The sequence below is a fragment of the Caloenas nicobarica genome, chromosome 14 (genome assembly GCF_036013445.1).
Source record: "Caloenas nicobarica isolate bCalNic1 chromosome 14, bCalNic1.hap1, whole genome shotgun sequence".
Taxonomy (NCBI): Eukaryota; Metazoa; Chordata; class Aves; order Columbiformes; family Columbidae; genus Caloenas; species Caloenas nicobarica.
The window spans coordinates 3,124,394-3,137,359 of NC_088258.1; the positions used below are offsets into that span (position 1 = coordinate 3,124,394).

Consider the following 12,966-nt stretch of genomic DNA (forward strand, 5'->3'; position numbering starts at 1 on the left):
ACCTTGGATTAACCTGTGTGAACAGCTGGATATAACTGCTTTATAAATAGAGTGGGAAAAGATAATACTTCGCCTGCCCTAATCTTATATTCTAATTAGTTTAAGGAATCAAAGCGCACGATGGGGACTGCCAGCGCCTGTATTAGAGTCTTTAACGGAGAAGTCGGGCCCAGCCTGCGGTGTTGGGGACTCGAAGGGGCTCCGTGGGGGCCCAGTGCGACGCTCCAGCCGCCGCCCGAGCCGTCATCGGGCGCTAGGGCCCGGGTTCCCCTCAGCCGGGCCCCGCCCGCGCACGGCGCCTGCGCCGTGTCCCCGCCCAGGGGCCGCCGGTCATGTGACCCGCCCTCCGGCCCGCACCACCTTGTTGCGGGGGGGGGGGGGGGGGAGCGGAGCCAGCTCCGGCTGCGGCGTCTGCGGGGTCGCAGGTGGCAGCTTGTCCCCGCTCGGCTCCGGAGGGTCGGACACGGTTGTCCGTTCTCTGCGGCGCGGCAGTGGGGCAGGGGATAGCGAGGGAAGGAGGGAGGCGTCTTCCGGAGCTTCTCATCTCCCCTGTCTCGTTCTGAGGTAATGGCTCTGCCCGGCCCCTGTGGACAGGGCGGCCGTGGGCCGACTCACTGCCGCACCCGGGGGGTGAGGAGGATCCTCTGGAGAGCGGCGGGGAGGACGGGTTCGGTACCGCAGTACGGCCGGCCTTCTCTCCCCTCTCTCCCTCTTTCTTATCCCTCTTCTCAACGCTCCGTGGAGGCGGCGGTTGGGCAGCCGGGGAGCTGTCCGCCCCTCCTTCCCCCCCCCGCGCTGGCGGTAGGGATGGTACGGGCCGGTGGGTCAGGCTGTGTCAGGCGCCCGCGGACACGGGACGGGCCGGGGCGGGGGAGCCCGGAGCCGCGGGGGGTGAGCGGGGGCCGGGCCGTGGGGGTCCGGGCGCGGGGAGCCTGTGCTGGGCCGCTGTCGCAGCGGGGAGGCCGAGGCCCCGTGGGGTGGGCTGGGCCTGAGGCGCTCGGGTCCGAGGGCGCTGAGCAGGGCCGGGCCGACCCGTCACGGCCTGAGGCCGCACCGGGCCCGGCGGGGCCTGAGGTGCCCGGGCCCGGCGGTCAGGTCTGTCAGACCCCAGCAGGCCCGGAGAGAGCGGAGGTGTCCGGGCGGGAGGGGGTCGGTCCGGTCCGGTCCCGATCCACCCTGCGGGGCCGGAGGTCAGAGACAGAGTCAGGGACCCGGGTCCGGGGATCGATCTGCTCCAGCCCCATCCCCTCAGCGCACGAAGGGCTGATTCTTGTTCAGCTTACCCCGTGGTGGAGTTGTGCTGGTCCCTTAGGCTGAGCTTAAGGCCAGCTATTCCTGGAGGGATATAGAGCAGGACTTTTATCAGTTAGTCCTAAGAGATGCTTTAATATCTATTGTGTTGATATTGTGTGTTTTCTCCCCTGTCTGCAGGAGCCCTGGCACGTGTGCTGAGCTCTCACTATGAACGCTATAGTTGCCCTCTGCCATTTTTGTGAGCTCCACGGCCCTCGCACCCTCTTTTGTACTGAGGTTCTGCATTCGCCGCTTCCCCAAGGCGCGAGCAGCGGGGACATCTCTGGGCAGAATGAGCAGGCGGAAGAGGAGGAAGGCGGCATTCAGATGAGCAGTCGGATCCGCTCGCACAGCCCCGCAGAAGGTGCCAGCGCCGACTCCAGCAGCCCAGGGCCAAAAAAGTCAGACATGTGTGAGGCAAGTGTGAATATCTCTGTGCGGACGTCGGTGCCCCTTGGCTTAACTAAAAGGCTCTTGGATTCTCTAATGCCAATTGTATTGTTTGAGAGAGGAAAAAAAATGGTGAACTGCGCTCATTTTGTATGTGACTGTCGGTACCAGAAGGTCTCTAAGTCCTCATAAACTGTCGTGATCCATGAGGAGGGTGAAGGAACCGTTGTTGGGCATATAGACCAGGACAAGATGGTGTCTTGAGGTCTCTCTGAGCCCTGTGATTTTCTTGTGGCTGAGAAGTGCTTCCCTCATTCCTGAAGAGTGTTTATTTTATTAGATTAGGTCTGGTCATTTATTAATAGTAATTTTAAGAGCCGTATTGATTAGGAAACAGAAACAAATGTAAAAGCAATTAAAACAATAAAGAAAATGTATGTTCTTTGTTGTTCTCATGCTTGTCTACTATTAGTACTTGTTCTGAGGTATTTGTTATTTACTGTCCTTTTGGTTATGGCCAGTTTTGTTAGGCCAGTTGGTTTCATAGCTGCTGTTAATGGAATTTTACGACTTGCAGAGCCAGCACCAAGTTCACAATCAAATTAAATAGTGGAAAAGGAGCGCAAGAACAGGGGAAATATATCACACGCTCTGTGTGAGGAGCTGGGTACAAATCCTGACGCTGACTCCTATTTCTTTTCTTCTAAGTATTTGTGTTCTTATCTGTACGTGTAAATAATGCTTCCCTACATTTTGAAGGGAATATGCAGAGGCCTTTGGAAACCTTAGATTACTGCGTGCTCATTTATGGCTGGATCTGCTTTTCTGTCTTCAGGGTTGCCGCTCTCTTGCAGGAGGACATCCTGGATATGTCAGCCACGACAAAGAAACTTCCATCAAGTACGTCAGTCACCAGCACCCAAACCACCCCCAGCTGTTCAGCATCGTGCGCCAGGCCTGCGTTCGCAGCCTGAGCTGTGAGGTAACTGCCTTGGAGTACAGGGAGAAAACCTCTTTATGGCCTCGTGCATCATTTCGAATCCAAGATAGTGCTTTGCTGGTCCTGGCTTCAGTTTTTAAGATCGATCTTTGATAACCGTGAGGGTTCCTTCCTCTCACTTTGTGAGACCAGAAATTTCCCTGTCTACTTTTTGCTTCTATGCGTTTATTGTTTTTCTTTGTAAAATAATCTGTTGCTTAGCGCCAGAAATATTTGATCTTTCTAGACTATTTCAGCATCTCATAGAAGTGAAGGGAGAACCTCACAGATTAATGAGCATTTTTGCGTCAGGATCAGCAAAATCTCTTGTGGATTCTCAACAGTATTGTAGTTGAATAGAGCTGAGTTCTGAAAATACAGCTAAGTCGAAGTCTTTATAGTGTTTGTAGGATAACTCTGGAGGTCTGTTTGACCACACGTTTTGTACAGTGGTCTAAAAGAACTTTGTTTTATTCACCAAGAGTGTGTTAAAGAGCAGGAAGCTTTGCGCAATTTATTACCGTTGCAGCTGCGTGATGTTCTTAGCTACACTGGTGTGTGTTTCCCTCTCCTTCAGGTCTGCCCAGGACGCGAAGGCCCTATTTTTTTCGGAGACGAACAGCATGGTTTTGTGTTCAGCCACACCTTCTTTATCAAAGACAGCTTGGCTCGTGGTTTCCAGCGCTGGTACAGCATCATCACTATCATGATGGACCGGATTTACCTCATCAACTCCTGGCCTTTCTTGTTGGGAAAAATCAGAGGCATCATTGATGAGCTTCAGGGGAAAGCACTTAAGGTAGGTCAGTGCAGAGTCCATTTGACTCAACGTTAGTAAAACATTACGATAGTTGATTTGCAGCTGAGTCAAAAAGTTGATCCAGCTCGTTGCAGCCAGGGTGGTCATTAAGGTTGACATAAGGGACAAGAGGACAGTGTGTATTGGGGCATGTAGGAGAAAAGGAACAGGGTCATTATCTCATTTTAAGCCGCTCGTAATGCTTGTCACAGACCTAACTGCTAGGCAATAGCTCTGGTAGAAATTTAAGTAACTGAAGTTGTGAAGGAAGATGGGTTTGGAGCACAGGTGTTACTTAATTATAATTTTAGTCAATCTAAGATGTTCCTTCCCTCTCTTTTCCCATAATTTAAAATGTATTTTAGATGATTGTGTGTGACGCACCTTTTTCACTTTGTATTTTTGTTGGGGTTTTTTTGGCTCAGCTTTATGCGAGCACTTTCTCTTTTTTTTTTAGTCTCTTACTCTGCCCTTCTCTGCACGCAGGTGTTTGAAGCGGAGCAGTACGGGTGCCCTCAGCGCGCCCAGCGCATGAACACGGCCTTCACTCCCTTCCTGCACCAGCGCAATGGCAACGCCGCCCGCTCCTTAACCTCACTGACCAACGATGAAAACCTCTGGGCATGTTTGCATACTTCCTTTGCTTGGTAATGCCATTTGTGTATCTAGCTTCTGCTGCTCCTTTGTGACGAGAATATTGTCATGTTCTGAAAGGGCGGAAATGTGATTTGAGTGTTTGGGTATTTTTTTCTTGAGGCAATAAGTTGGACTTTGCTAAGTAGTCTCTGAATTGGAGTGAGTTAAGCACGGACAGCAGCCTGCTAATACCTTTAGGACAAAAAAAATTCTTGTTGCTGTGAAGTAAGCCTACGGGTGTGGTTGCTAATGGCAACCACGTCTGTCTGGATGGAAAGGCTTTGCAGTTTAAAAGAAAGCACGGAAGAAAGTAAGCAAAAACGCTTCTACCCCCAGCTTGTTGTACATCAGATTTGCACTTGAAATACAGCGGTTGTTCACGTGGCAGTGCCCGTGGTTTGTGACGGGCAGCGCGGGAGGTGCAGGCGTTTGCTGCAGTCGTGTGTCTGTGGGAGTCCAGTTGCTCCAGGGCCTGACTTGCTCCTCAGACTTCCCTGGAAAGATGCCACAGAGAAGGTTGCAACATGGGCATGTGACTTGGATGGAGGATAAGTACGTTGCACAAAGCAACTGCAAAATGGTGAGCTTTTCCGTGACTTGGAGTGGCAGCAATTGTAAGGTGCATTGATAGTTACCACACTGAGGAAAGCAGAGGGATGTGTTGAAAGGAAACACAAAGTGGTTAGTGTTTGGATTTTTTTGCTGAGCTCATCGCACCCCGTTTCTTACTGGATTTTTGCACTTAGCAGGCAGGCTTAATGAACGCCACTTCTGTTTCCTTCTGTGTCTCCAGGCTTTTGAAAGCTTGTGGCAGCCGACTCACAGAGAAGCTTCTGGAGGGAGCACCAACAGAAGACACCCTCGTTCAGATGGAAAAACTTGCAGGTGAGATCGAAGTTTCCAGAACTGGAAGACCCTTTGAGAATGCTTTGGATAGTAAAAGACCAAGTCCTTTTGTGTGTCATAGTGCAGCCGTCTCTCATCAACTTCACCTTGCTGTCAGCCTCTAAAAGAACTGGTGTGTTCTCACATATGACAAGAACGTGAAATCAAGGCCCTTGGCCTTGCGGGCTCTCTGCACGCACATGTGGCGTTTGTTACTTGCGTAGGAATGTTGCATCATCATGATTATTGTTCTCTCTGGCTGGGTTGGGCCTCCCAATGAGTCTCTAAGCCAGGGGAATTTGCAATCACAATATATGGACTTTTTGCTCCTTTTTCTACAAAATTTCTAAAATTAAAGGATTTTTTTTTCTCGCATTGAATTATTTTATTAATCCGTCTAGACTACGGTCTACAAAACCTGCCTCAAAGCTTTGGCCGTGACCTTTAAAGCAAGAACAGAGAATGTATAGCTGATCAAAAGATGTGACTTTGTGTTGTGTAGAAGATGAAAATTTCTTCTTGACCCTTCCGTTATCTGAATTACGAAACTTCATTAACAGTTCGGGCGTGTCTGTGGTGCCAGTTCTTGTAGTTACTGTGTTTTGGACTCCCCACAAAGGGCAAAAGTCAGTTGGGTGCATCACGTGTAGGCACTTCTGAGGCAGTTCCCCTTGCTACAGAGCAGCAGTTTTTGTGACCACTCTACCTTTTTTTTGCTAGACCTGAAAGAAGAGTCGGAAGGCTGGGATGGTTCTGAGGAAGAAGAGAAGCCTTCTTCCCAGCCAGATGTTGTGGAAGGGCAGGAGCTATCTAAATGCTCCCCTGAAACATCTCTGATGCCGGATTGCAACAGCTGGAACGTAGCTCACAGGAGGTTGTCTGTCTTCCGCTCTCTCAGGCACATGAGACAGGTAAGAGAGGAGCACAGGTACTCTGATGATGAATTCACAAGCTAATAAGTTTTTTTTTTTTCCTCCTGGTAATGTTTTTTTTTTTTAAAGAGATATATTTATTTCCTGCAGTCTTCACCTTTTTCTTGGTTCTGTGTTCAACACAGTGCCTGCACAGCAAGTAAAGCAGCATTAGCTGTATCTCTGAGGACTCTCCCTTCCTCTGAGGTCATGTGGGATGGAATAATGTGATTTCTCTCAAAGTGTGCACTTTTCTCCTTCCCTAGACAGGAATTTAATACAGAGGTCATGCAGCATCTTTGAAGTCAAGTATTATTTGCTTAAAACAAGAGTGTTTTAGAGGGGGGAAAATTATTTGCAAAGAAAACCAATGGTTCTATACAGATCTAGCTTTAGTGCTTCCAGTTACCTGACTGAGGTGGAAGGTTCTGTGCATTTGACCCACAATCTCTTTCACTGTTTTCCTGGACACTCCTGACAAATAACCTCCCATATTTTTGACTTTTATCTGCTTTATTTCTTTAGCCTCCTTTTGTTCTACTTTCTCCTAATTTGGAATGCTTGAAGGTATTAAATTACACTGTGTTACAAGCATGTGCCTTTGGAGGCTTATCTAAGAATATTTTTTTGTCTTCTATGCCTGAATCACTGACGTGAACGTAACCCAGATCAGTGAAATGCTGGAAAGTTGTTACAATCTCGTATAAGTTGTTCAGTCCCATTCCAAATGGGCCTGTGTCCATTTTGCCAAAACCGCTAATTTGGCCAACAAGTGGGCTGATCGACGCACTCAGAATTTGGAGCAACCTAGAAATGAAACTGTTGTTAATGTGCTTGACGCTGAATTGGGTCTTTCTTTAGGCATGTTGGCCAAGCGGTACTTTGCTGCTGTCTGTTCTTGAAACCATAGATAGGGGCGAATGTTGTTTTTTATGCCAGTCGCCTTTCACACCAGTCGAAGAAATACTTGATCTTGGTGCTGTGGTTTAGAGCTATTATTCTGTGTACAAGACCTGAATTTTCATGTTCAGTTCCACCCATGTTTTTACATGCCAGTCATGTTTTTGTCAGGGCAAACCGGACATTTCACTAATTTTCATAACCAATGGAGAATGGTTTGTTTTCAGGTTCTTGGGGCATCAGCATTCCGCATGCTGGCTTGGCATGTCCTGATGGGGAACCAAGTCATCTGGAAAGCTCGAGATACCGATCTTGTCCAGTCTGCTTTTGACGTGCTACGGGTAAAAACTTTTTTCCTTTGTTTCCTGGCTGCATATTTTTACATATATTTCTTTAGTAGTCCAGCCTTCATAATGACCTGACTCTGACATGTAATCTTGTGGAGAATGTGTTCTAAATTACACAGTTTTGAACAAACAAAAAACATAAAACCCCTCAACCTTTGGTCTTGGTTGTCCTCAGCAACTGCATAGTCTTTCAAGCTGAGTAGGATCCTTCTGATCCCTCAGATCAGGAGCATCTGCATGAGCAGTTCTCCAAGTCTTGGCTGGCTCTGGAAGTCAGGGAAAAACCTGTACTTTACTGGTTTAACTCTGGTGTTTCTCTTGATGTGTTTCCTCCCTTCTTCAGACCATGCTGCCTGTCGGTTGTGTGCGGATCATCCCCTACAGTGACCAGTATGAAGAGGCGTATCGGTGTAACTTCCTAGGGCTGAGCCCGCACGTTCAAATCCCTTCCCACATATTATCATCTGGTAAGAGCCTGTTGCAGAACCCTCTCCTTCCCCTATGATCTTATGTTAAAGGACACAAGATGATTTTTTTTTTCTTTATTAAGTATTGACAGATATTCTAATGGTGCTGCATGAACTATAAGCTGAACCACTTCATTTTTTTGTTTGTTTTTGCCCCATATCCTTGCCCGATCAATAGTTGAAAGATGCAACACCCACATTAAGCACTGATCATAGCACAGCTGACAATCCTGGTTCCTACTGAGGAAAGGTTAATTCTGGGCCAAATATCGTGAGCTGATAGAACTGTGCTTTCTTGGAGCAGGGTATGTAGGTGTATTTTATAATCTGGGCTAGTCCAGTTAATGTTCTTTTGGGCTCTTGTTGCTCTAGAGTTCGCGGTCCTTGTGGAAGTTCGCACCGCCACCCGCTCCAACCTCTACCCAACCCTGTTTGATGATGAGCAGTCCCTCAACAAGTACGAGTTTATTGTCACCAGCGGTAGCCCCGTTGCAGCAGATCGAGGTGGGTGATTTGAAAGCAGAAAGAATGTGTATCACTGAGATTAAAAGAGCATCTCGATCTCCAACTGTTTTTTATGCTGTTCGTGTACTGGCCCTTAAGGAGGCCTGGGTAGAAAGCCAGGTCAGTGTACAACTGCGGTACTGCTGTTTGAGGTGAGGTTTACCATAGTCTGTTTAATTATAAAGGGTATGCTTTACCTGGTCAGCATTTTACTTACTAATTTTCAGAATTGAGAAATGAATTCTGTAACATGGGTACAATAGCAATGGTAAGGAAGTTCTTCTGTTATCCACAATGAACGCTTTCTATCCTGGAATGCTTTAGTGTTTATTTTTATTAACTCTAGCTTAGAAGGACCGTGACGTTACTCGTCTCCCATGTTCCAATTGATAGACAAGTATGGCTGATACAGAAATGCCCAGACCTTTGGGGTTTTTTGCCTGCTTTGTTCAAGAACTCGAACACTTGCACCTAGATGGGATTGGAGTCAAGTTCATCAGTCTTGTCTATTGTACAAAGCACAAAAATTTTTCATAACTCTGCATTTTTAATGAGCTTTTGATAAGGGACTAGAAACAACAGAATCTAAATAACTGCAGTTTAAAAGTGGGTCTGAAGAAAACAAAGGTCTCTGAACCTGTGTGTATGTCCCAGGGTCCTTCACAAAATTTGTGTTGCTTCTTGGGTCAGATGTTTTTCTAGTGGGCTGATCTTCAGCTCCTCTTCCATAGAAATGAAATCAAGGCAGACTAGTCCTTGCAAAAAATGACTAGTAAAGGTGTAAGTGGGTAACGTATAGCATGTGTGTCCTTTTTCTCCTCTTTCTGATCCTGTAGTTGGCCCTACGATCTTGAACAAGATTGAAGCTGCTCTTACCAACCAGAACCTCTCTGTAGATGTTGTGGATCAGTGCCTTGTTTGCCTGAAGGAGGAGTGGATGAAGTAAGTACAACTGCACGGCTTTCAGAGAACCAGCTTTGGTGCTAATCCTGGACCAGTTACAGCAGAAAGCAGGACACGCTGGTAGTCAGGGAACTTCTGTAGGGTATTGACAGTAGAATCACAGAATCATTTAGGTTGGAATCCTGTTGGGAGCTAAGAATATTGGAGTTCTAGTCTAGTCCTAGCTCTCTTTTTTGGCTTTCAGCAGTTCGTAACCTTTACGCTTCAGTTCACACATCTGTAGTTTACCTACATGACAATACTTGTCTGCTTTGTGTACGTTACGAGGATTAAGTATGCAAATATATATACGCTTGTCAACGTGCACTATATTCCAGTGCAGATAACATGCCAAACAAATGTCATGATTGCACCTTCGGGCGCTGCATTTCCAAGGCGCAAGTAGTTATAAAGGAAGACCAGCCAGTCATGTGAAATAATTCGTGGAACATCAGGATTTTGTGAATTTACCTGAAGGCCAGATGGGCACTAGATGTTTCTCTCAGGTAGATTCCCAGTTGTCACAATTAATTGTACTTTTCGCTAGAAAGAAAAGACAGGCTAGAATTATGCATATTTCTACTGAAAATGAGTAGTCCCCCTAACTAATTCCTCCTTTTCCTGTACTACTTCATTTGAAACATGAGAATGCTTTCCACAGGATATTGTTTGAAGCTTTTATTAACTTTTAGTCGCAGTAGGTACCAAGAGAAGCCACGCTCGCTGCTCATTCCCTGTTTGATGCGTGCAAGTCCGTCACAATAGTGACAGGAATTTCTTGTTTCTGCAGTAAAGTGAAGGTCCTCTTCAAATTCACAAAAGTGGACAGCAGACCCAAGGAGGATACCCAAAAACTGCTGAGCATTCTGGGAGCTGCAGAGGAGGACAACGTCAAGCTTCTCAAGTTCTGGATGACTGGCCTGAGCAAGACGTACAAGTCCCACCTGATGTCAACGGTTCGCAGCCCCACGTCTTCAGAGTCCCGCAACTAAAGGGCGCCCAACCTCACTTGCTGCCTTCAGATACTCGCGGGGAACCCCAAATTACGCCTGCTGAGCCCGCAGCAGATGCATTAGGTGGACAGTGAAACTTCATCGCTGTTCCTCTGGTTCTCAAACTAACTTGAAGAGTCACTTGAGTCTTTTCTAATTGCTGTGAGACTGAACTAATAAGTGCTAATAAATAGTGCTGCTGTCTGTCCTGAAACTCGGCTCTAGATCTAGACCTGCACACTCAAGACTAAAATACAGCAATGCTCAAAGAATCAGCATGAGTTAATTAAAATCCCATACTGTCCTCATTAAGCATTATGGTGTGGCAGTAGAGCTCGGTTTTAGATTTCATTGGCAAGACTCAGATACCTGTGACAACATCAAGAACTCCTGGGAGTGGATATAGTTAATCTCTCTGAATCCCACATAAATCGCCTAAAAGCCTGAGAGAACAGGAACCAAAAATAAGTGACACGTCACAGGTTTACGGATCACGTGTAAATTATTTCAAACCACTTTGTGCTCGGATTTAAGAAGAGACTATTTTCTGCTGTAGCATAAGTCAGGATGTCCTGTTGGAGTCCTGTCACTCTATTTATTTATATCTTAACTTGAGACAGTTTCAGCACTTGCTTTGGAAATCTTGTCTGGGAGGGAGAATTGTAATATTAGAAGTTGCAAAAAGCAGCCTGCTTGTATTCTGCAGGATGAGAGACTCACCTTGTTTTTCCTGTGGTTGCGAAACTTCCAGGTCATGAAGATAACCTCGCCAGGATACAATTGCTGATGTTCTTCTGTCTTCAGAAATAGTTTTCTAGCTTCTGAATTAAGTTAAGCAGGAGAAAAAATCCAACCTGTAGGTGCTCCATTCTTATATAGCTCTATAGTAGCCATTTTTGCTTCATAGTTCATGGAAACATTGGTGCATTTTTTTTAAATTACCTAAACAGATATTCCTTATCTGTATTGTAAGGAATTACTGTTTCTGTTGTGAAGTATTTCTTTGTCTTTTTTTCCTGGATCATTGTTGTGAAAACTTGACGTTACCGTAGACATTTTTAACAACCTAGAGGCAGGTTTTACCCAGGTGACCTTCTACACTCAGTCAAACAAGACTCAAACTCAGAGGAGATGTTCCAACTTGTCATGAGTTCTGTTCTTATGTATAAAATATGCAGGTTGATTTTTGTCTGGAACATCTGTGAAATGGAGACAGGCATTAAATCTCATTAAGAGCTATTTTTGTAAAATGGACAAAGCCTAGTTTTGTGTTGATTTTTCCATGTGTGTGTGTTGGGGTGGGGGAAGCAACAATTGATCCACAAGTTAATTCCTGCATCTGACTTTGATTTAACTTGTAGAATTTAACAAATCTTTTAGCTTTGTAGGCATTAGTTTCTTGTACTTATGGAGCAAGAGATGCTCAAATATATTAATTTAAAATGCTTGACTGGACATAAAACGACCACAGGGTATTCAAACAGCAAACGGATGCTTGGAAAAAGGCATTACTCTGTCACTTCAAAAACTAACCACTGATTTAGTTTTGGGGTTTGAAAAAAGGCTTGTATTTCCCAGTTATCAATAAGGAGATGTGAGACAAGCGAGGTGCTCGAGCTCTCTCCGCAGGAAAGGAAGCTTTGAATATTGTGTGCATCTTGCTTCCTGTGTGCTGGTGCAAATTGTGAAGGAAAAACAAAAGCCCACTGAGAGTGGGATCATGACAGAAGCAAGGAGAAAAGCCTGGACTAGTGAGTTGGAATTTCTAGTACGAGGCCAGTGCTCACTCTTGTGACCTAGTACTCTTAGTTTTCTGCTTGAAAGCTGTTCTGGTCCAATTCAGAGCTGCGTAGCACAACAGGTTATTTGTTATTATTTAGCATTTCGACCTTCTTGATTGCTGAACTGTTTTTATCTTTTAAACAACAGCTCTCCCACACAATCCTACAGGAAAACCTCATCTATAACCAGCAGTTGGGTATGCAAGCACCTATTAGCAAAGCCCACATTTCTGAACAGAAGTGTGGTTTTTGGTTGTTTTTTTTTCCAAAACAGTGACCACAAGGTCAAACTTAAAGCTTCGTCCTCTTCTTCCATATGCTTGTGTCAGCGGTGAGTTATTCACAACGTCCATTAGTCTCTGTCCCCATCTCAAGTGGGTCTCAGTCTCTGCAGACTCAGGATAACGTCGGTTTTGAGCCAGAGCAAGGAACCCACTAACGTAATACTTACAAAACACCCACAGGAAAGCAGGGGGAGAGTTGCTGGAGTCTGTGAACCGATGAGAACAGATGTGCTTGCCTGCCAGAACAGCTCTATCCCTGGGATTACCGAACTAATTGTCCAGGCAAGTTCCCACAACTCACGGATGAGGCCGCGGGTGCTCGTTTTGCCGTCAGTGATAGCTGGAATGTGCACGCTGCTCTTAGCACAACTTAATTAACAAAAAAGCGTGTCTGCAGCCATCTCTCACCACCCTCCTTCCCCCTAAACAATGCGCCTTAAAGACAAGCTGATTAAAGCAGGATATTTCTTTATTCCGCTGTGATTTTCTGCGTGGCTGAGCAGCCTGTACCTCGGAGGAAGGTGGGAGCGCTGGGTGCTGCAGTTACAGCCAAAGCCTTTGTGCAGTAGTCCTGCTGCCCCCATTCCCCCCCAGTCAGGCAATATTATATACCAGTTACAACTTAATTCAGAAGAATGTGAGATACTGGGTATGTTCCCACAAGGTGTAATATATCTGGGATACTTTCTCTAAACTTGCGAGCTAAAATGGCACAACTGCTGAAAATGGCAAGGCATGGTCTGTAACAATCCTGTTTTTTTTTTTTTTTCAGGTTGGGTATTTCAGTTATCTTACATCTGTGCTGATGTGGGGAGCGGCTGAGGGACCCGGGGGTTCAGCCTGGAGAACAGGAGCT

The 12,966-nt window shown here is 46.1% G+C and overlaps 1 protein-coding gene across 1 annotated transcript; it reads left to right on the top strand.

Moving 5' to 3' along the window:
• The first annotated feature begins 815 nt into the window (after positions 1-815).
• On the top strand, positions 816-12,562 carry FLCN (folliculin). The gene is made up of 12 exons (XM_065644808.1): positions 816-891; positions 1,432-1,710; positions 2,519-2,665; positions 3,240-3,461; positions 3,948-4,108; positions 4,891-4,982; positions 5,703-5,893; positions 7,021-7,134; positions 7,484-7,607; positions 7,980-8,111; positions 8,948-9,053; positions 9,844-12,562. The coding sequence occupies exons 2-12, from the start codon at positions 1,462-1,464 to the stop codon at positions 10,043-10,045; spliced, it is 1,740 nt and encodes a 579-aa protein (XP_065500880.1). The 5' UTR covers positions 816-891; positions 1,432-1,461; the 3' UTR covers positions 10,046-12,562.
• The last annotated feature ends 404 nt before the right edge of the window (positions 12,563-12,966 follow it).